This window comes from Toxorhynchites rutilus, chromosome 3 (assembly GCF_029784135.1).
Source record: "Toxorhynchites rutilus septentrionalis strain SRP chromosome 3, ASM2978413v1, whole genome shotgun sequence".
NCBI lineage: Eukaryota > Metazoa > Arthropoda > Insecta > Diptera > Culicidae > Toxorhynchites > Toxorhynchites rutilus.
This window is the reverse complement of record NC_073746.1, coordinates 271,691,453-271,712,727: the sequence shown is the minus strand read 5'-3', so window position 1 is coordinate 271,712,727 and position 21,275 is coordinate 271,691,453. Positions and strand designations below refer to the sequence as shown.

At 38.1% G+C, this 21,275-nt stretch overlaps 1 protein-coding gene across 1 annotated transcript; it reads left to right on the top strand.

Moving 5' to 3' along the window:
• Positions 1 to 458: 458 nt before the first annotated feature.
• On the top strand, positions 459 to 17,183 carry LOC129779476 (dolichyldiphosphatase 1-like). The gene is made up of 4 exons (XM_055786960.1): positions 459 to 746; positions 813 to 913; positions 978 to 1,156; positions 15,738 to 17,183. The coding sequence occupies exons 1-4, from the start codon at positions 641 to 643 to the stop codon at positions 16,096 to 16,098; spliced, it is 747 nt and encodes a 248-aa protein (XP_055642935.1). The 5' UTR covers positions 459 to 640; the 3' UTR covers positions 16,099 to 17,183.
• The last annotated feature ends 4,092 nt before the right edge of the window (positions 17,184 to 21,275 follow it).

Here is a 21,275-nt window from a genome sequence, read left to right as displayed (position 1 = left end):
CTTATTTGACATATTCGTTAAGTTGCTTTCCAACTTAGGTTGCCTAGTGTGTAGATGGCCTTAGCTGTGCACATTGAGGCAACTCAAACGTGATGTAATCGTTCAGTTTTCATCTGCCATCATAAACTGCATAATTGCTGGCAGAGATGCCATTTATTTAACTCTTTCCCGTACAATTTCGAGTCTCACTCGTGGTGTACATGCATAACATAAGGCGCTAGAACGCTCAGCAGAGTAGTGAAATAACTTAATGGATGATGTATTAAATAATACGGGAAGGGGTTAGCTGCGGAAGAAAACCTAATGGAGAGCGAATTATGAAAAATGTTTTTGAAAAAAAAAACTAATTTAAGTGAGTTTTTTCTTAGCTCGAACCCAGCTTGGAATCTTCGTCAACTTCGTGAACGCAACCGTATTATATGCGACACATGTCTGAATTTGACGCTGCTCTGCTATCTGTCACGGCAAATCGAATGAAAACACAGCATTTGTACATCCCAGCAAAACAACCAACCATTCACAGTGCTGACACAATCCCGTAGTCGAGAGGATTATTTTGCAGAATAATAGTGCACGATAGCTATAATATTCCAGCACCGGAGCAAATGTCAAAACAAAAATAATTTAATTTGAAACCAAAATGACGCCGGACACGGAACCAGTTTTGCAATCTCCTGGTTACTATTCTGAATTCAACGTTTCCGATTGGCAGCCAATCACTCTCACTTTGGTGGAATACCCGAAAGGTATCAATGATATGGCAAACGTAAGCTTTCCACCAGCAATCAGATTATTGTTCTTTTTTTTTCGAGGTGACCTGATCGGAAAGCTACTGGCATGGATGTGCTTGGCACCGCTGGGAATAGGGGCCGGCTTCGTGGCGCTCATACTATTTCGACGAGATTTGCACACCGTAAGTACAAAAGAAGGAAAACAACTGAGGTTCTGATTCTGATTGAAATCTCGTTCTCCCCCAGATTGTGTTTTTTATCGGTACACTTTTGAACGAGTGTATTAATGCCCTGCTTAAACACTGCATAAAAGAGCCCAGACCGGTGAGTCGCTCCCAAATCTGGAACGAGTACGGGATGCCCTCTAGTCATTCACAGTTCATGTGCTTTTTCGCACAGTACGTACTCCTGTTCATATTCATAAGGTAAGCCACGGTGAAAAGGTGTCCCAATTTTGCAAATCATCGCTATACAACGTTTTGTTTCGACGCTGTCCGTTATGTATGTGCCAATTCAAACGGTACCAAATCGAAATCGAATGTAGCGTATCGCTAGGAATCGACCCCATAATTGCTTGCTAATTGGTACTGCATTAATTGTGCTAATGACGAATTTCATGCCAACTTGACTGGTCATTGGCAGCAATATCTCAGCTTACAGTGAGATGCTGTGGGTGTAAAGACAATGGTCATTTAAGTAACTTTGCATACTTGAAATATTCAAAAAGGAATTAGACAGATTTTTGAAAAGGGCCGAAGTTTTTTTAATTTTTTTAAATAACTCAAACGCTATTAACTTATTGTCAAAATATGAAATGTAGGAAATTGTTTATTTTTTTCATAAAAAAGATGCCAAAACATTTTTTTAAATACAGCGCGGACTCGATACTTATATACTTACTTATGTACAGTTTCTGATTTCTTTTCACTGTATATAATCGAATCCTGTATATAATCGAGTCAAAAAAATATTTTTTATTCGTTTTTTTTGCATGTATTTATCGTTTTTTGAATATATAAGAGGAATTTGATTTTTGATTCATCCCCTTAAAGTCAGAAAAAACCTTTCTCACATGATAAAAATTAATTTATCCAAATTCCCTCAGGAAGTGATAGACGATCATATTTGATGAAAAAAAAATCCTCCTACGCATATGTTCGAATTTCAACAATGGCAGAGTCATTGAACTTTTTTTTTTGTTTCGGACTTTGTTGCCTCTAACTGGCTCTACATTACAAAGTACGCTACGAAATACGATTCTGTTACTTTCATTTGAAAGACGCGAAAATTAAGTACAGGATATAGTAGTGGAACATCTAAATTAGAGAATTTTAATAACATTTTGGAAGTGAAAAACTTTTTTTATTTTTTTATTAAATCGTTTATTTTTACAGGCTCAGTTACATAAGTTTAAAGGAGCCGAACTCCTATCTGTATTGTTACAAGTACATATAATCATTTTTCATTAATTCTAGTGTTAATGAAGTAGAGAACCGATTACTCGCGGTTTGCTCGAGTTTAGAAGGGTGACATTTTTTTCAGGAAAAGGAAGGGATATAAGGATATGTTGACAATGTTCACACTCACATTCGCACTCACATTCATCATACTCAATTCTTAAGCCTATCTTATATCTAACATGTATTTACATTTCACCTTATTCTATTGTTAGTAAGAAGGGATTTAATTTCTCGCGAAGGAAAAGGAAAAGGAAAATATAAGGATATAAGGACAATCACACACGAAGATCGATAGCTTTTAGGAAGACATATATTTGGGACATGTAATCAAGGTCTAACCGAGCCAACACATCTCTCACCGGCACATTGGGCTGCCTTCCTCTAGCCCGAAGAGAGTTTTCTAAATTCGATCTGGCAACAAGATACTCCTCGCACGACCAAACAACGTGTTCGATGTCGTGGTAACCTTGGCCACAAGCACAGACATTGCCATCGGCAAGATTAAAACGAAAGAGTAGCGCGTCTAACGAACAGTGATTGGACATGAGTCGAGAGAAGGTTCGAATAAAGTCCCGACTCAAGTCCAGACTTTTGAACCATGGTTTGAGGCTAACCTTAGGGATAATCGAGTGAAGCCACCGACCCAATTCATCTTCGTTCCACTTACGTTGCCATTTAACGGTGGTATTTTTACGGACTAAAGAATAAAATTCATTGAAGGCGATTTGACGCTGATATATATCGCCTTCAATTGCACCTACCTTTGCTAATGAGTCAGCCCTCTCATTACCCGGAATTGAGCAATGTGAAGGGACCCAGACAAAGGTAATGACATAACAGCGTCTGGTTAAAGCACTCAAAATTTCTCGTATTCTCTCAAGGAAGTACGGCGAGTGCTTTTCCGGCCTCACTGAACGGATAGCTTCGACAGAGCTAAGACTATCCGTTACAATGTAATAGTGTTCAACAGGTCGTGAGGCGACGCTGTCCAGCGCCCAGTGTATTGCTGCCAATTCAGCAATATACACTGAGCAAGGATTCTGAAGACTGTGGGAGGTGCTAAAAAATTCGTTGAACACTCCAAATCCTGTGGACTCATTCATAGAGGACCCATCAGTAAAGTACATATTATCACAATTGATACGCCCATATTTTGCATTGAAGATCGTAGGAACGATCCCCGATCGATGATAATCTGGAATTCCATGGATTTTCTCCTTCATGAACAGATCAAAATGTACAGAGGAATTGATGTAGTCAGGAAAACAAACACGGTTGGGAATATACGAAGAAGGATCAACCTGCATGGAGATGAATTCATGATATGAAGTCATGAATCCAGAATGAAAATTTAGCCCGATCAGCTGCTCAAAATTTCCGATCACCAATGGGTTCATGACCTTACACCGGATGAAGAACCGAAGAGATAATAAATTGAAGCGATCTTTTAGTGGGAGTAGGCCTGCCAAAACCTCGAGACTCATGGTATGCGTTGAGGGCATACATCCCAACGCAATACGGAGACAAAGATACTGAATTCGCTCGAGTTTAATGAGGTGTGTTTTGGCAGCTGATTGAAAACAGAAACTGCCATACTCCATCACTGAGAGAATAGTTGTTCGATACAACATTATAAGATCTTCTGGATGGGCTCCCCACCAGGTGCCGGTAATTGTACGGAGAAAGTTTATTCTTTGTTGGCATTTTTTACTCAGATACCTAATATGGGCCCCCCAAGTACATTTGGAGTCGAACCAGACCCCAAGATACTTGAATGACATAGCATGAGTGATTGGTTTACCCAAAAGTTGAAGCTTTGGTTTTGCTGGTCTATGCTTCCTAGAAAAAACCACCATCTCTGTTTTCTCCGTGGAGAATTCGATCCCTAGCCCAATGGCCCAGGTTGAAAAATTGTTCAATGTATCTTGTAAGGGTTCTTGCAGGTCGGATTCTTTTGATCCTACGACAGACACTACTCCATCATCTGCAAGTTGTCTTAAGCTGCAATTTTGTGTAAGGCAATTGTCAATGTCGCTTACATAGAAGTTGTACAAAAGGGGGCTTAAACATGAGCCCTGAGGGAGGCCCATGTAAGAGACCCGACTTACTGCCGAATCTCCATGAGAAAAATTCAAATGTTTCTCACAAAGCAAGTTATATAACATATTATTCAATAGAGGCGGTAGACCCCGAGAGTGTAATTTGTCTGACAAAACCTCTATTGAAACAGAATCAAAGGCCCCCTTTATGTCCAAGAATACTGAAGCCATTTGTTTTTTTTCGGCGTAAGCCATTTGAATTTCTGAAGAAAGCAACGCAAGACAATCATTCGTCCCCTTGCCCCTGCGGAACCCATATTGTGTATCTGAGAGTAAGCCATTCGTTTCAACCCAACGATCAAGGCGAAACAAGATCATTTTCTCAAGTGAAAAACTTAAAAGTTAATAATTTTTAATGTGTTATTATTAATTTTATCCTAGAAGTGTATATCAAACTAGATTGTTTCCATCAATTAAATTGAAGCTCTCTAACCGCTTGTTCAGTTTTCTCGGAAATGTTTTTTTTAATTCTCTGAAAAAATATATTCACTACGATTCCTAACAACTCACCCATACATCGGAAAATGAGCACTTTTACAGCAAAAAAGTGTTTCTGACAACATCTTTGAAAACATTAAAATTAATCCTAATTTTGTTGAAAAACAAGATAGCGATGTAGTGCATTCGACAAAGTTTAAGATCTTATTAAAATATGAACTTTTTTCGAAGACGTCAACTTTCTATCTTTTCTAATTTCTGGAATATATGGCATTTCTTGTATGGAGACTACTGAAAAACTCCTCGTAACCTAAATACTCGCGTTTGACATGATCTTGACATGTTTCTGAATAGAAAAAGACTCGACTCCTTCCCTGTAGTAGTGACCTTCTACCGATGTATGGATGATTGTTGGTAATTGTATGGGCAATTCATGTATATTTTATTTCAAAATTTAAAAAACAACATATTTTGGGCAAAATAGATTTCTATTTCAAAAATATTTTTTTCCAATGATTTACCTGATGAAAATTTGCTGTTTTGTGTCATTGTAAACAAACAACGCTTCAATTTATATTCTAGTGTATAGGGTGCTTATATAGTACATATGTATTATTATTTATTTTTTTATTTATGTAGTTGCATAGTATTTATATGGGTCGACAAGATTGAGCTTTGTTTAAATAATTATTTTAGCGCAATAGTTACAAACATTGTACGTTATTCTATATTACTAACATGCGAACATATGTGTCTTTACATAAAATATTTACCTTTAGCGTCAAAAAAAAAAAATACATAGAAATAGAAAATTTCTGTTATGGCTATGATCCATATCAATGACAGCAGATTGATTATACAACAAGTTCCACAGGAACACTACAAACTGCAAATTGCGATTTTATAGCCGGATTAGTAGTGAAGTATGTTCCCATATAGGCTTTTTGTTTTTTGCCCTGGAATGCTGATCTCGCGAAGAAGTAGATTACAATAATTCGAGTGCGGTAGATCGGTAGTTAGTTCCACCAAAAAAAAAAACGGCTGATGACGTAAAAATTAAGGACATATTCAGTCAGAAAGGTCAACCAACCCCCAGTTATGATTTCCAGGTACCTGAATGCTCTGCGGAGAAGTTAAATATGCTTATAAGAGTTCTTCCGGCTAACTTCGTCCTGCCCAAAATTTATTTTTCGTTATCACATTCACGTTTTATTACTTCTTCTTCTTCTTCAATGGCACTAACGTTCCTAGAGGAACTTCGCCGTCTCAACGTAGTATTACTTGCGTCATTTTTATTAGTACTTAGTTGAGATTTCTAAGCCAAATAACACGCCTTGAATGCATTCTGAGTGGCAAGCTCTAGAATACGCGTGATCACAGTGCAAGTCGGAGGAAATTTCTTTGACGAAAAATTCCCCCGACCAGAACGGGAATCGAACCCGAACACCCGGCATGTTAGTTATGACGCTAACCACTCGGCCACGGGAGCACACGTTTTATTACTAAGCGCAAGTTTAAGGGTTAATCTACCCTTTAAAATAACCTTTTACTATAAAATTCCAAACTTCTACCAAAACTTGCCATTATAACATCAGATTATTTTCAGACACAATTCTCGTTCATGATTTTTCAATCACTTGCAAATAACATGTTTCTCCGTTACATGGAATAAATGTTTGATACAGAAAATATGATAGAGTAAAGACAGCCCTAAATCGGACAATTCCTTTCTCGAGTTTTGCTCTAATCAACGCATTCGGCGATCCATTTTTACTAATATACATAGAAAAAGATATAGGAGTGCGTTTTATCACATTAAAATCCATTTCCACTTTCGAACAAAGATCAATTTCGTTAGTGCAAACATCAAATGAACTAATAACGCTTGTCACAATGTAATTGTAGAACATATGCGAATTAAATTTTCCGAATGCTCCCATTTTCCTTAAGAGTTTTCCGAAAATTTTCAATGGTCATGTTTGGTTGAAATATGTTCCACATCCTTCGCATCCTTCACGTCCTTCAAAATGAATTGCAATAATTACATAGATATTCTGGAATCCACCCTCCTATCGTTTTGCGTTGTAAAAATTCACATTACAGCAAGACAATGCCACTTTTCATTTCATTTCATTTATTCATTCATTGATACTTGCAGAGTAAGGACTTCTCCTTTTTAAATTCTGCAATTGGATTCAATACGACCACATCTTAAATTTTGGATCCGAATTCAATGAACAACTATTTTCCTATTCTAATTTCTAATTTCTTCCTTCTAGCCAATCTATACATTCACGATTGAACCGTCCGCGTGATCGAATGATTTTAATTTCAGCTGGTAGCTGGTTCCACAGAATAATTGCTCGCACGAAGAATGAGTCTCTAAAATGAGAGGTATTTACTTGTGGCAAAACAAAATTTTGGGTTCGCGTGCCTCTAAAAGAAGTAAGCTTTTCAGAAAGATAAAGGGGACCATGATGTACTATTCTAAACAGAAAGATGATGTATCGCATTTAAAATTACGAAAATTACGAAAAGAACATCCCAATAGCTGATGGTGAAGATGAGAAACTCGAGAAAACGTACTAATTCCGAATATCCATCTAACACACCCATTTAACGCAATCCTCAATCTCTCGATAGCAGCTACAGAAGCATTCGATGTTAATTCCAAGCCATAAGTGAAGTAGGGTAGTAGGAGAGATTTAAATAATCGTATTTTAACCGTGGCAGATAACATACTTATAGTAAGCCTCAAGTGGCGCAGGCCAGCATAGATTTTGAAGCACTGTGTATTCATATGAGCATCCCACTCCAAATCATACTGAAAAATAACTCCCAGGTTGGAAGCTTTGTCAACATATTCTAGAACTTCATTATTGAGAAGAATATTTGGCAATGAATGTGGTCTCTGCCGTCTACTTATAAACATAACTTTCGTTTTGGAAGTATTAATAGGGAGTAGGTTACGTTCTGACCACCAACAGATATTCTCAAGATCAGAATTAATTAACCGAGCCATTTCATCGACCGCGCTATCGAGGAAGCAAAAATAAAGCTGAACATCATCAGCAAAAATGTGGATCATACAATATTTGAGAATAGTGGGCAAATCATTAATGAATAGTGAGAAAAGTAATGGCCCAATCACTGACCCTTGTGGTACACCTGACATTATGTTGACCGAATTTGATAGTTCCTTGGGATTCAACTACTTGGGTGCGCTGACAAAGATATGACCCAATAAGATAAACTGCTCCCCGGGAAAAGCTGTACTGATCTGAGAGTTTTTTCAATAATTTGACATGGGACACTCTATCAAAAGCTTTTGAAAAGTCAATGAGAAGTAGAAAGGCTGCGCTTTTTTTGTCTACAAATTCATTTATGTCACCAAGAACCTTCAACAAAGCTGATGCTGTACTATGTCCAGCTCTAAAACCTGATTGATACGGAGTAAACAGGTTGAATGTGTTGATAAACTCCTGCATTTGGTGTTTGGCAATTTTTTCGAAAGCTTTGGACAACGAGGAAAGTATGCTAATTGGACGCAGGTTGTTTAATGCAGTTTTTCTTGTTTTTTTTGGTATCGGAATTATCCTAGACGCTTTCCACGCTCGAGGAAATTTAGAAGTCGAAAAAACTAGGTTGAACACGAATGTAATTGGAATGATAACGTAGGGTAGAATCAATTTGATGAATTTCAAAGGGATGCCGTCAAGACCAACAGCGTTCTATTACGTTCTATTATTCAATTGCTTTTGCAACCTCTGATTCACTACATGCAAGAAATCTAAAACCATTCGGATGTTCTGGAGGTAGTGGTGGTAGCTCTAGGTCACACGTAAAGTTTTCGCTGAAAAAATTGTTGATTTCATCGCGAGAGTAAGTTATCTTTGATTGATTACTAGCAGGTTTAGACACATTGAGTTGCTTAAGTCTCGTCCACAATTGCTTGCTAGAACAACTGGAATGCAAAACAGAGGAAACGTAATCAGCTTTGGCTTTGTTGATTAAATGATTTACAAGGTTGCGCAATCGTTTATACTGCGCATGGTCAAAATCACTTCTACTTCTTATCCACTGTTTGTATGCAACATTTCTCGAAATCATGGCATTACGAATTTCTTCATCAAAATGAAAATTATTCGATCTGGGGCGACAGGATCGGATTGGAACGAACCTATCAAAAAGGTCTAATATTCGCATGTTTAGAAAATCAACTGCAAGATCTGTATCTTGCATGCTAAAGAGTAAAGTCCAGTCGATTTGAGCCAAACTACTAAATATTTGATCATAATCAATTCGTCTATAGTCTCTGAAGAGACTATGGGTTGATAAGAAGGAACACGAGCAACGTTAATTGATGAGAAAATTATATCGTGTTTAGAGAAGCCCGGCGCCGCTAAATCAATCAGAGAGCATCCACCAGGATAGAAGTGAGTGGGCTCTTGATTTACGCATTTAAATCCGAGATTGTCAATTACATTACCAAACCGCAAGCTTTTGTTTGTCCGCTTATTTAAGTCCGTGTTGAAATCCCCTATTAATATAACGTTAGGGTAACAAAATGAAAACTCAAACAACTTTCGATTTAACACATCAGCACAGTCCACCCTAGGTGGGCAATAAAATACACCAAGCAAAAACTTTTCATGCATCGACTGAATCTCAATAAATAAATATTCAGTACGATTGTAATCTCCAACACCCACAACTAGGTCAGAATTCGATATTATCTTACACTCCAAATCAGGCTTGAAATAAACACAGATTCCTCCACCACGACAGTACTTTCGGTCGTTTCTATACATATTATATCCAGAAATTAAAATAGCATCGTCTGTAAATTGAATCGCTAAGCCATGTTTTTGTAACACAGATAACATCGGTCTTACTATTAACAAACAAGTCTTTGAATTCTTCAAATTTACTCATCCCACGAGCACACAAGCTTTGGATATTCATATGGCACAGATTAATTTTGTCACTGTCAAGGGCTACATTCATCACAGCGCGCGGAATGTCCGCTATGCCAATGTTTGTGCGAGCAATATCTGTTTGATTAACCGACATCGATTAGAGAAAATAAGAGGGACAATCGTGAATGAATCAGACTAGCTATATGGAAGAAATAGAAAGCTAAAACTATAAAAACTACGAAAGCAAATACAACTACAAATACTACAATGGCAATTACATTTACAAATATTTCATTCATCTTCATTTTCATTTATACTTAATCCGACTGTGGTCATGTACTTGGAGGTTTGTTGAAGCTATTGTTTGTCATCGAGAACAAAACGCATTGTAAAGAGTCCGCAAAACAACACCGGTGGTAACAGCAGCGGCTGCAATCGTCGTATCATCAACAGCAGCACCAATTAGTGGACATTCAACAATTTGGCTTTTAGGACGGAAGGATACACGGATAACGGGGGGGAAAGGAAGCACGGATGTAATATGAGGGAAAAAAAGAACAATTTCAAGGATAGGGTAGCATTACTTTATTACTTTCAGGAGTGGAATAATCATGGGAAAATAAGGGAGCGGATACACGGATTGTAGGGGAAGGAATATGATTTAGCAGGGAAAGGTTTTTTTTTTTTTTAGAATCTAACAACTCCAACTGGTCCTTGTTGCAGATTTCCTGAGCTGCAAGATCAGCATCTGGCTTAATGTAGACTTTTCCGTTCCTTGTGAAGACGGTGTGAATTCGGTCATCCTTCTTTAGTTTTAGAGCGTATCCTTTCAGATGCCGTGCTGACTCACTCAAGTTTTCATTCAGAAACACTCGCTTGTTGACGTCAAAACCAAGTTGATATAGATTCAAATTTCTTCTAGACAGATAACGCTGGAAGAAGTTCACTCTTGCCGCTCTAACGGCGAACTGGAACAATATCGGTGGTGAAGAACCAACAGCAATGGGGATACGGGCCATCCGCTTTGAAAAGGCGACGGGAACATCGGAATCGCAGTAACCAAGAGCAATGGCAACTTTGGACAGAAAGCTGCTCGTTTTCTCTGAAGGGTTGTACGGAACGCCAGTGAGTAAAAGGTCAGCAGATTTTTCGAGTCTGACGATGGCATCTTCGTTTGATTTAACGTTTAGCTCCGTTTTTGTGCACTTCTCCTTCAGCTGGTTTATATCACGAGTGCAGTCATCTCTCAACTTTTCCACTTCGCACCTGATCGTGCCAATTTCTTCCACCAGAGCATTGTTACCGGCTTCAATTTTTGACTCGATACGCTGATTTCCCTCGTCGATCATCTTCTGAATTCTCACTAACAGGTCATCAAATGATTCCATGGCAACTTCTACATGATCCAAATCTTCCCTCGATCGCTTGATGTTGTTGTTTACGTTGAGTGCTAGCGACGTTGTTCTGTCTCTACCCATTCTTGTGGACATCGATCGAGAACAATTTTCAGCAAAACCGGCACGGGTAGAAACTGATCTTGACGTTTCACTGATGTAGCATCAATATATGCGTCGAATTATCACCATCGAGTGTTGAATATAGCATCTAAACACGAGTACAACTTCGAAAAACCACGACACAATAATCATTCACTGCCTCCGTACATTGCTCGAATTTAATTCATTTCATGCCAGTAAGGAAGCTAAGCAATGGATTAAGGACCAAAAACTTGATTTATTGAACTGGTCGGCTCGCTTCTCAGACTTGAATCCTGTTGAAAATCTTTGGGGGTTCTAATCAGTGCTGGAAATAATCAATCCATTTATTTGAATTCGAACAACAAATACCATCAGCCATCAGTTGATAACACTTCTCTTCACACGAATATCGCGGGCTCATTGGCTGGTTTGACATATGGGCATGTTTCACTCATACGGATCTCTTCTCACTGTATCCCTTCCATTCGATTGAATAACCGCACTTTCATTCAAGCCGCTTGCCATGCTGTTATTGAATATTTACGTTTATCCCTATCAATCGAACTAGTGACCGACACTCAAATGGCACCCGACGATGCATGGTTTGTTCTCCCACCGCCTGCTCTGTATGCTTTGCTTATATGACAGTGAATAAACCGAAAAAAATTAGTGGGTTATATCTATGATATAACCGCAAGGTTCACGTGGAACTACCTTAGCTGAGCAATCATTCGTTTGTATTGATTAAATTCTTGATTGAATGAAACAGTTTCCAAATTCAATTGAGTTCAATATATTTGCTCTGTGAGTGAAAAAAATTAACAAATGCCGTGTAAAGTCAATTCATTTATTGTGATTGATTGTTCTTCATTACAAGTAAATTTAATGACGGACCTTTTACGTTTGATATGATGACTAGAACAAAATATATGTACGGAAGAATTATCAAACGTTTGATGAACCAGCCTAAGGCTGAAAATCTTTCCAATAAAGACAACAACAAAATTATCAAACGATTATTTTATTTTACATTTCCCTCTGAAGTTTACATCCCAAAAGTGTACATCTTCTCGAATCTCGAATTTGCTTGAAACTGGGAAGTTCATTCGCTTCTGGTGGCTGCACGATTTTCCCAGGTTCTTAAGTTTAGAAGATCATGTTAGGACAGACATATTCCACTCTGCACAAAGGCAAGCGAGGACAAAAGTACTCGCAGTTTGCATTTATTTGCAGAGCCGATTTCCCCAGAAACCTCGGTCTTGAAGTCTGTGTTAGGGAAACACATTTCAATCGGAACAAAAATACCCCCGATTTGTATGAATTCGCAATGCCGATTTCCCCACGCTTCATGGATTTGAAGTCTGTGTTAGGGAAACACATTCCAGTCGGAACAAAAATACCCCCTACTTGCATGAATTTGAAATACCGATTTCTCCAGGCACCTTGGTTTAGAAATCTCTATTAGGGAACACATTTCGGTGGGAACAAAAGCTCCCCCTACTTTCGTGTGTTCTTTTTCTTCTTTTTGGCTTTAAGAGGGTTAAACTTTTCAGTTCACTCGCCTCTAGGCTCTTTCGTGTGCTTGCAATGCCGATTTCGCTGCTTGGTTTTAAAGTCTGTGTTAGGGAACATTTTTCGATGAGAACAAAAGTCCCCCTACTTTCATGTATTTGCAATGCCGATTTCCCCAAGGCTGCTTGGTTTTGATGGCTGTGTTAGGGAAACCGTAAATCGGGCCAATCAAAACGATGCAGTTAGGGCGTTTAGATAACGCCTAATATTTTACAATTGTTTATCTAATGAAAAACAACATTTTGTTAGTTGCGATAGATGCGTAGAAATATTCCCTATCAAGTGATGCAAACATCTCTCCTATCCAGTACGAAATGTTCGAGCTATAAGCATTCGAAATCTTTCATTTTTTCCTGCATGTTCTGTGTTTAGGTTTTCATTTTACCCTCCATATATTCCGGTTAGACGTAGTCCCACGTCAATAATGCTTTAATGCCGAGGTTGTGAGAATGAATTATTTGTTTTCGTTCGGCCAAATACATTCATCACATTCAAATGAGAAGGAACAGTGTCCGTTCGACAATGAACCCTTTTGGATCTCAGTTTACGAGGTTACCCAAATTCAAGCGATCGAGCAATGTTTGCTTTGATGACGAATGGTATTCTTTATCATTATCGTCGATTCCTTTCGATTGAGAATGAATTTTCACCGCACTAGTCCTAATACGCAGAATCTACGCTGAGGGAAAGCAGTACACCACGATTGATGAACTCAAGGCCGCAATTTCGGAGATATGGGAAAATATCCAGAAATCCGTTCTGTAGAATTTGGTGAATAGTATGCCAGCACGAATTTTCCAAGTTATTAACCAAAATGGCAAGGTTACCTACATTGCACAATGGTCCAGGAGATTAGCATTTAGAGCTCGACAGTTATTCTCCAGACAAAAATTGTCTTCGACAAAGTTGTTACATATGATAGAGCGCTCATTTTTATGTCATCAAAAATAGGGTGACCAAAACTGTCGATGAAATAAAAAATCTAACTTTGTTATCTTTATAGATTTAGCGCTTTTTTAAGTTGCATTAGGGTGACCATGAAAAAGCGGTTTTTTTTGCTTTAATTTGTATATTTCAAATACTACATCAAAACTGTCTTCGTACGACTTTTAGAGCTTATCAGGAACAACATTTTGTGATGCAGAACTTGTCAATATCTTAATCCTACTCAAAGTTATTGATGGTTTTTTACCCAATACTCATGACTCCAATTTTTATTTCCTCAAACACAAAAAATAACATAGTTTTGAAAATCACATATAATGTAGAGTGAAATGTGCTCTTTTAAATTCCGCCAAGAAACTTTGTTTATGTTTGACCCATAAAGAATGACACATAATTGCAGATAGCGTGTTTTTTGGGAAGAAATATCAATAACTTTGAGTGAAGTTGAGATATTGACAAGTTCTGCATCGCAAAATATTTTTATTGGTAAGCTCTAGAAGTCTTTCGAAGACAGTTTGTATGTAGAATTTGAAACATATAAATATAAGTAAGTTAGAGCAAAAAAACAGTTTTTTCCATGGTGACCCTAATGCCACTTAGAAAAAGGCACTATATCGGTTATTTCAAGAGATAGAAAAAAAAACTTTGTTCTACAAAGATGTCTCAAATAACTGGGACTACAACATTGTCGAACTATGTTTACCTCTATCTATAAAAATAAAAAGTTAGATTTTTTATTTCATCGACAATTTTGGTCACCCTATTTTTGATAACATGAAAATGAGCGCTCTATCATATGTTGACCAACCTTGTTGAAGACAATTTTTTCTAGAGAATAATTGTCGAGCTCTAAATGCTAATTTCCACTTAAATGCATTTCCTGAACCATTGTGCATTGGTAACATGTAAATCTGCCGATTCTTTAAAATTTTTCATTGGTAATACTTATGAACTTTTAAATGATCTTCTGAAAATATGACAGCTGAAATTATCATATGTAAGCCCAATAAATAAACGAACGACTCTTTTGAACGAAATTGGAGTTTAATATACTTTCAATGTATGAAAATTTCTTGTTAAATTTCTGACTGTTTGAATAATATATTCAAGGTGATCTTATAAAAGTTGGACAGAGTGTATGCATAGCCCATATAATTAACATGAAGTCACCCATGCATCGGAAGAAGGGCACTACTACAGCGAAAGAGTTTTTACAGCAACATTTTTTTTCAAGATTTTGAAAAATTTCCTCTAATGTTTAACTCGTAACATTTTAGTGTTTAAATTAACGCGATTGGAATATTCTGCAAACTGAAACAAAAAACATGTCTTGAACATGTCAAACGCGAGAATTCAAATTCAAAAATGTTACGAGATAAACATATTTTTTTCAAAAAATACCATATATTACGGAAATTATAGAAGATAGAAACTTAAAGTTTTCGACAAAAGTTCATATTCTAATAAGATCTAATACTTTGTTGAGAACACTATATCGCTATATTGACATTAAACAAAATTAGGATTAGTTGTAATATTTTCGAAGAAAGTACGAAAAAGTTGTTAGAAAAACTTTTTCTCCATAAAAGCGCCCATCTTCCGATGTATGTATGGGTGACTTGTTGAAAATCGTTAGGGCCATTCATATTTTTTTAGAATTTTTATAAATACGTTTTTGAGAAAAATGAAATTCAATTTTAAAAACATTTTTTTTTCAGTGTATTTTTTTTATTTTTTAGTTTTTTATTTTTTACTTTTTTATGAAAATTTAATTTTTTTTTTACATTTCATCTTTTGACCAAAATTTTGTAGGTATTATAGTTTTTGAGTTATAAATTTTAGTAAAAAACTAAGAAATTTGTTTTGCCCTTTTCAAAAGGTAGTCTTTTTTTCCAAGGTTTAAGCATGCAATGTTGCTTAAATGACCAATGTCTTTACATGATGAAGAGATGCCAATGGCCAGTCGATTGGACATGCAATTCGTCTATAATAGAAAAAAAATCTACCGTTCATTTCAGTATGAATATTTACGTAAATGATTGTGGCAAGTGCATGCCTTTAGAATAGCTCACTGATGATGTTCTCAATTTTCCAGACTACACCACATGAACAATAACAACGCCAGGGCGGAACGTTTAGTGCGACTGTTCGTACTCGCAGTCTGCTGGGCCGCCACTTTCCTCGTTTGCTTCGGCCGGATATACCTGCAGTATCACAGCCTGCAGCAGGTGCTAGTGGGCGCTCTAGTCGGGATGATCTTCGGAACGTTATGGTTCATTCTGATACACTATTTCCTGACGCCATACTTTCCGATGGTGGTCTCGTGGCGGGTATCGGAGCTCCTGCTGTTGCGAGATACGACACTCATCCCAAACGTTCTGTGGTTCGAGTATACCGTCACGCGACAGGAGGCTCGCGCTCGAGGCCGCAAATTGGTCAGCATGAAGTCTCAGTGACGTTTCTGGCTGCCCTGACCGAACTGTTACTTCCGGGGTTACGTCAAATAGCATCTAGGTTTGACCAGATTGATTAACTGAACACATAAACACATAAGTCAAAGACCGCGGCAGCGCCACAGTTGCAAATATTACCACTCACAAACATATATAGGTTCAAGCATAAATCCGTCAGGAATCACCGCATTACACCATTTGGTGCACGCGAGTCTTGTAGATCGAAGCAAAAAGTAGACGCACAGTAAACTAGCTTAACAAAGAGAGGACTGTTATAAAATTAATTCATAGTGGAGTTTTTAATTATTTCCGTTGTATCTCGGAAAACTCGATGACACTATTTTTATTGCGAATTATACGATTATCACTGAGTTGATCGCTTTGCAAATTATCGCAATACATTCCTCATATATATGACTGAGTTTTGTTTTTCCTCCTATCTATAAGATATACTTCAAGTGCAGGTACCATGAACTGTTAAATAAGCAGCATAGGAATGCGGAATGTAATCGTCATTGAAGCGAAACATTAAAATAACATCGAAAATACACCGGATTTATGCACGTTTTTGAGGCACTTAGAGTTCGAATCGAAGTTTCAGCATTTGAGTTAGACGCGACGATTTTCTTTTCCAAACGATTACAATTAGTTGTTCACTCTAAAACATATTTCGCCAGTGATGAAGCGGACATGACACATATGATGGAAAAAAGCATCTTCGCGAAAAACGCCTCCTCATCAACGTAAACGTATTACGCAGTTTGTTCACACCGAAATAAAAAAAACACATACTCCGATGGAACTAAATCTGGTCAACTTTTGTAGAACTGCTGTTCAGTTATACTCAGCAGACAGATTACTGCGGGAATTTCATTCACCAACGAATGAAATGAATCGATAGAAGAAACCTTAAGAGAATGTCACTACCGTAGACCAGTTTTCTCAGTGTGAGAAAACTTAATCGTAATGATTGTATTAGTTAATAATTGTAGTTGTAATTTTTAAGATGTACTAAATAAACAATAAGACACACCATTGATTGAGAAAATAAACCGATGTGATTTGTTGACAGATATCTGATATATCAAGACTGTTTCATTTGATTCCGACCGATTTCCGATTTTCAACCCCAAAAAGATCCTTCATTTATCGGGAATTGACTTTAATATCTTACCTGAAGACCGTTGTTAAATATCTGCAACTACATTATCACTGCTTTTGTCAACCATCTCATTAACTTGTAAGGGATTTACGAAGAAATTTTTCCAATCTAGAAAGAAAAAGTCTAACCATGTACGCCCAAACAATGGAATAAAGTCATGTGAAGTATTCAACATTAACAGTTTCAATTCCCTTTAAATTTTACCGAGACAAGCGTCTCTCCACCAAATTTTAATTTGACTCCATTGACAACTATCAATTCTTTGCTAGGGAGATCTCATAACGCCTTTTAAAACAACTATTCTGTCTATTCTGGAGTACGGCTCTTTCTGCTTTCTTTCAGCAGCTAAAGTCATCTTCTGAAATTGGAACGAATTCAATATCATCGTCTGCGTATAACTCTCGGCTGTATGCACTCATAACGTATAACGTGAGTCTCGAAGTTCTGGCGGGAATAACACCTCTACAGAATGGACCCCTCTCTTCAGAGGGGGCAGCTTACTAGAGCGTCTGCTCCCAGATTCGGGGCGGCTCAAACATCGTTTGTCTCGAAGCGAGTGACTGAATAGGAAAGGCGGCTCCCGCCCGCTACACCTAAGATGGCAGCCCCATCAGCTGTATAGAGACCTTAGGCTAACAACCTACTGTTCCCGAAAATTTATACCGTTACAGAAAACGAAAGAAGAAATCGATCTGGATTATTGGCAACTACCTTTAGCATAAAAACACAGACACGAATCGGAACATGGAACATACTGACCCTTGCCCAGCAGGGCAAACTGGCTCAACTTGCAAGGGAAGCTAGCCGCCTGAAGTCTGAAATCCTGGGGCTGAGCGAAGTCCGCTGGCCAAACACTGGTGGACACAGGACATCATCCATGCGAGTCATGCTTTACTGTGGCATACGAGGTGAAAATGCTCCCCGGGAACGAGTAGTTGGTCTGATAAGGTGGGAACCGATTAACGAAAGAATAATCGTTGCGAGATTCAGAATGCGGGTTAGGAACCTGGTGCTCCCGTGGTAGAGTGGTTAGCGTCACACCTAACATGCCGGGGGTTTGGGTTCGATTCCCGTTCTGGTCGGGGGGGGTTTTTCGTCAAAGAAATTTCCCCCGACTTGCACTGTGCTCGCGCGTATTATAGAGCTTGCCACTCAGAATGCATTTGAGGCGTGTTATTTGGCATAGAAATCTTAATTAAGTACTAATGACGTGACGTAAGTAATACTACGTTGAGACGGCGAAGTTCCTCTAGGAACGTTGGTGCCATTTAAGAAGAAGAAGAAGAAGAAGTTAGGAACCTTACAGCAATCCAGAGTTATGCGCCAACAGATGCTGCCGACCTGCAGGAGAAAGAGAGTTTCTACAGTCAGCTGAAACTGTGAGGTTGAGAAAGTCCCGAAGAGCGACATCCAAATCTGCTTAGGGGACTTCAATGCGAAGATTGGCTCAAACAATACGGACCTTGAACGCGTCATGGGACGCCATGGTTTAGGAGATATGAGCGAAAATGGGGAGCTGTTTACAGAATTCTGTGGTAATAACAACATGGCGATTGATGGATCGCTCTTCCCCCATCGACCAGCACATAAGGTAACGTGGGTTTCCCGCGACGGCCGAACAGAAAACCAAATCGACCACATCTGCATCAGTCGTAAATGGAGAAGGAGTCTGCTTGATGTACGCAATAAGCGCAGCGCCAATATTGGATCCAACCATCAGCTGGTCATCGCTGAGATACGCCTGCGCGTCGCTCGCGTTCCACGACGGGAGGAAAAAGTTGGATGTCGTTATGACGTCCACCGGTTGGAGAACCCTGAGGTGAAAAGGGTATTTGTTGAACAACTTGTATCACGAGCCTCGGGGTTGCCAGCTAGTGGGTCTGTTGAAGAGCTATGGAGTTGCATCAAGAACATCTTTATCACAACCAGTGATAAAACCTTCGGCAAAGTACGCAGCACACGCAGGGAATGGATTTCAGATGAAACCTGGAGGATGATCGACGAGCGGAGAGAGGCATTGAGCGAACGCGAACCAGAGCGGCTAAGAGAGATGCTCGTCAACGATACGCAGAGCTGGAGAAGGCTGTTAACACTTTAAGGACCGGAAAGAAATCTGCAAGACATACGCCTGGGACCACACGTTTTGACTTGTTTGAAGTTGCTTGCAAGTTTTTAAGAGACTTCATAGTTTGTAGCGGTGTTGTAAACGGTCGACATTTCTCTCAACCATCACATACTGCTCTTGCACGAGAGTCACAGCTCAATATGTATTGCGAATGTGACCAAGAAAGCAATGCTCGGTTCCAACAGTCACCTCTGCAATAAACGCACAGCCGCAAACACGACAATCAACCGAACGTTTATATATTCTCTCTTTCTGTCGAACGTACCCAGAAGAGCGGTGAAAATATGCTATTTCCATTCTACCATTCGTGCTCATAACCATCCTTTAATTCCGGCTACTTTGACTGTAGTTTTAATGTCATTTGACATTAAAAATGCAGTGGTATGCATTCTTTTTCTGCATTCAAGCGTAGCTGCACATATACATCCACCTTCTCACTCACACATCCATACACGATGGATGATATTTAGATGGATTGTTCAGATCAAAGCAACCGACAAACTATTCCCTATCAAGTGCGAATGTGTTGAATGAACGTTTCAAGCGGTGAGTGTTCCCCGTGAACACTGTTGTTTAATTACGGGACGATGAACAGCTAATGAATAAGACGGAAAAAAACCGAAATGTCATATGACATTTTAGGTCGACGGTAGTTTGACTGTTCATGTTATGATGTTCATTAATGACACAGCACATACGTCTCCATAAATAGTGATACGATGGTAACCATTAACAAGACTGGTTTTTAGTTCATTCGCCTCTATTTGTGAAGTTAGCGGATGAAAGTTCAGCGGATAAAAGTTTTTGTTGCGTGCAAGTTTCTGTTCAACGTCTTGCTGGATTTAGTGAACAATGAATTATTTCAGTTGAAATAAATTGATTGTTTATCAAGTGACAATCTTCAAAATCATGCTCATTAGATAGTGCATTGAATCATTCATCTTTCCACATAATTAATTTTATTCTTGACCGTGACAGAGAAAAGTTATAGACTGAAACGTGAGCATGGGTCAATATAGAACCGAAAACACATTCTCGAGACTGTATTTACTCGATAAAGAATATTTTCATTTATCTTTAGCCAAATTTCCATTGGTCGGAAAAGGGTCTAAGAAAAGAGAAATTAATAAATTCAAAGATAATTGGAAAAAGTTATTTGTAAGGACCCAAAACACATTCTCGAGATAGTACTCATTCGATAGAGAATATTTTTTATCTATCTTCAGCCAAATTTTCATTGGTCGAAAGAGGGTCTAAGAAAAGTTATAGGCCAAAACCTGTACAACTTGTATGGATGAAATAAATTAATTTAAAGAAAGTTGAAAAAAGTTATTAGAAAGGACCCAAAACACATTTTCGAGATAGTACTGCTGTTTTTCAATGATTATTTATTGAACTATTTATTATCAAAAACGAATTCGAAATTTTTCGTTCATACAATAATATCTCGGTAATGACTGGTCCTACAATAACGTTATAGAAATCAAATGAAAGATAGTTGATAACGTTAATTGGATTTGCTATATTTGAAAAACGAAAACAGAAATAAATCGATTTCTCATTTCTTCCCGATATTTTTGTCCACTGAATCTACATACATCGAAATACAAATTTCTCTGTAAAATATTCCATGTAAATTATGCTTTAAAGTGATTTATATCCCAGCTTCATGCGTTGATATTTCACGATTTTAAAGCATTTCTAAAATCGCCTAAAAGTTTCGACTTCGCACTCTGTTCCTTCAATTTTTTTCGAGTGTGAAAAAGTTCTATTTCCATTTTTGTTAAATTTATTAATTTCCTTCCTACAACTTGTATACATTTTGGCCCATACCTTTTCTCAGACTCTTTTCCGGCCAACGAAAATTTGGCTGAAGATGGATAAAAGTATCTC

Coding starts and splice junctions, on each gene's coding strand:
- LOC129779476 (XM_055786960.1), top strand. CDS start 641: ATGACGCCGGACACGGAACCAGTTTTGCAATCTCCTGGTTACTATTCT. Junction 747..812: donor TTTGGTGGAATACCCGAAAG/GTATCAATGATA, acceptor TTTTTTTTCGAG/GTGACCTGATCGGAAAGCTA. Junction 914..977: donor TTCGACGAGATTTGCACACC/GTAAGTACAAAA, acceptor GTTCTCCCCCAG/ATTGTGTTTTTTATCGGTAC.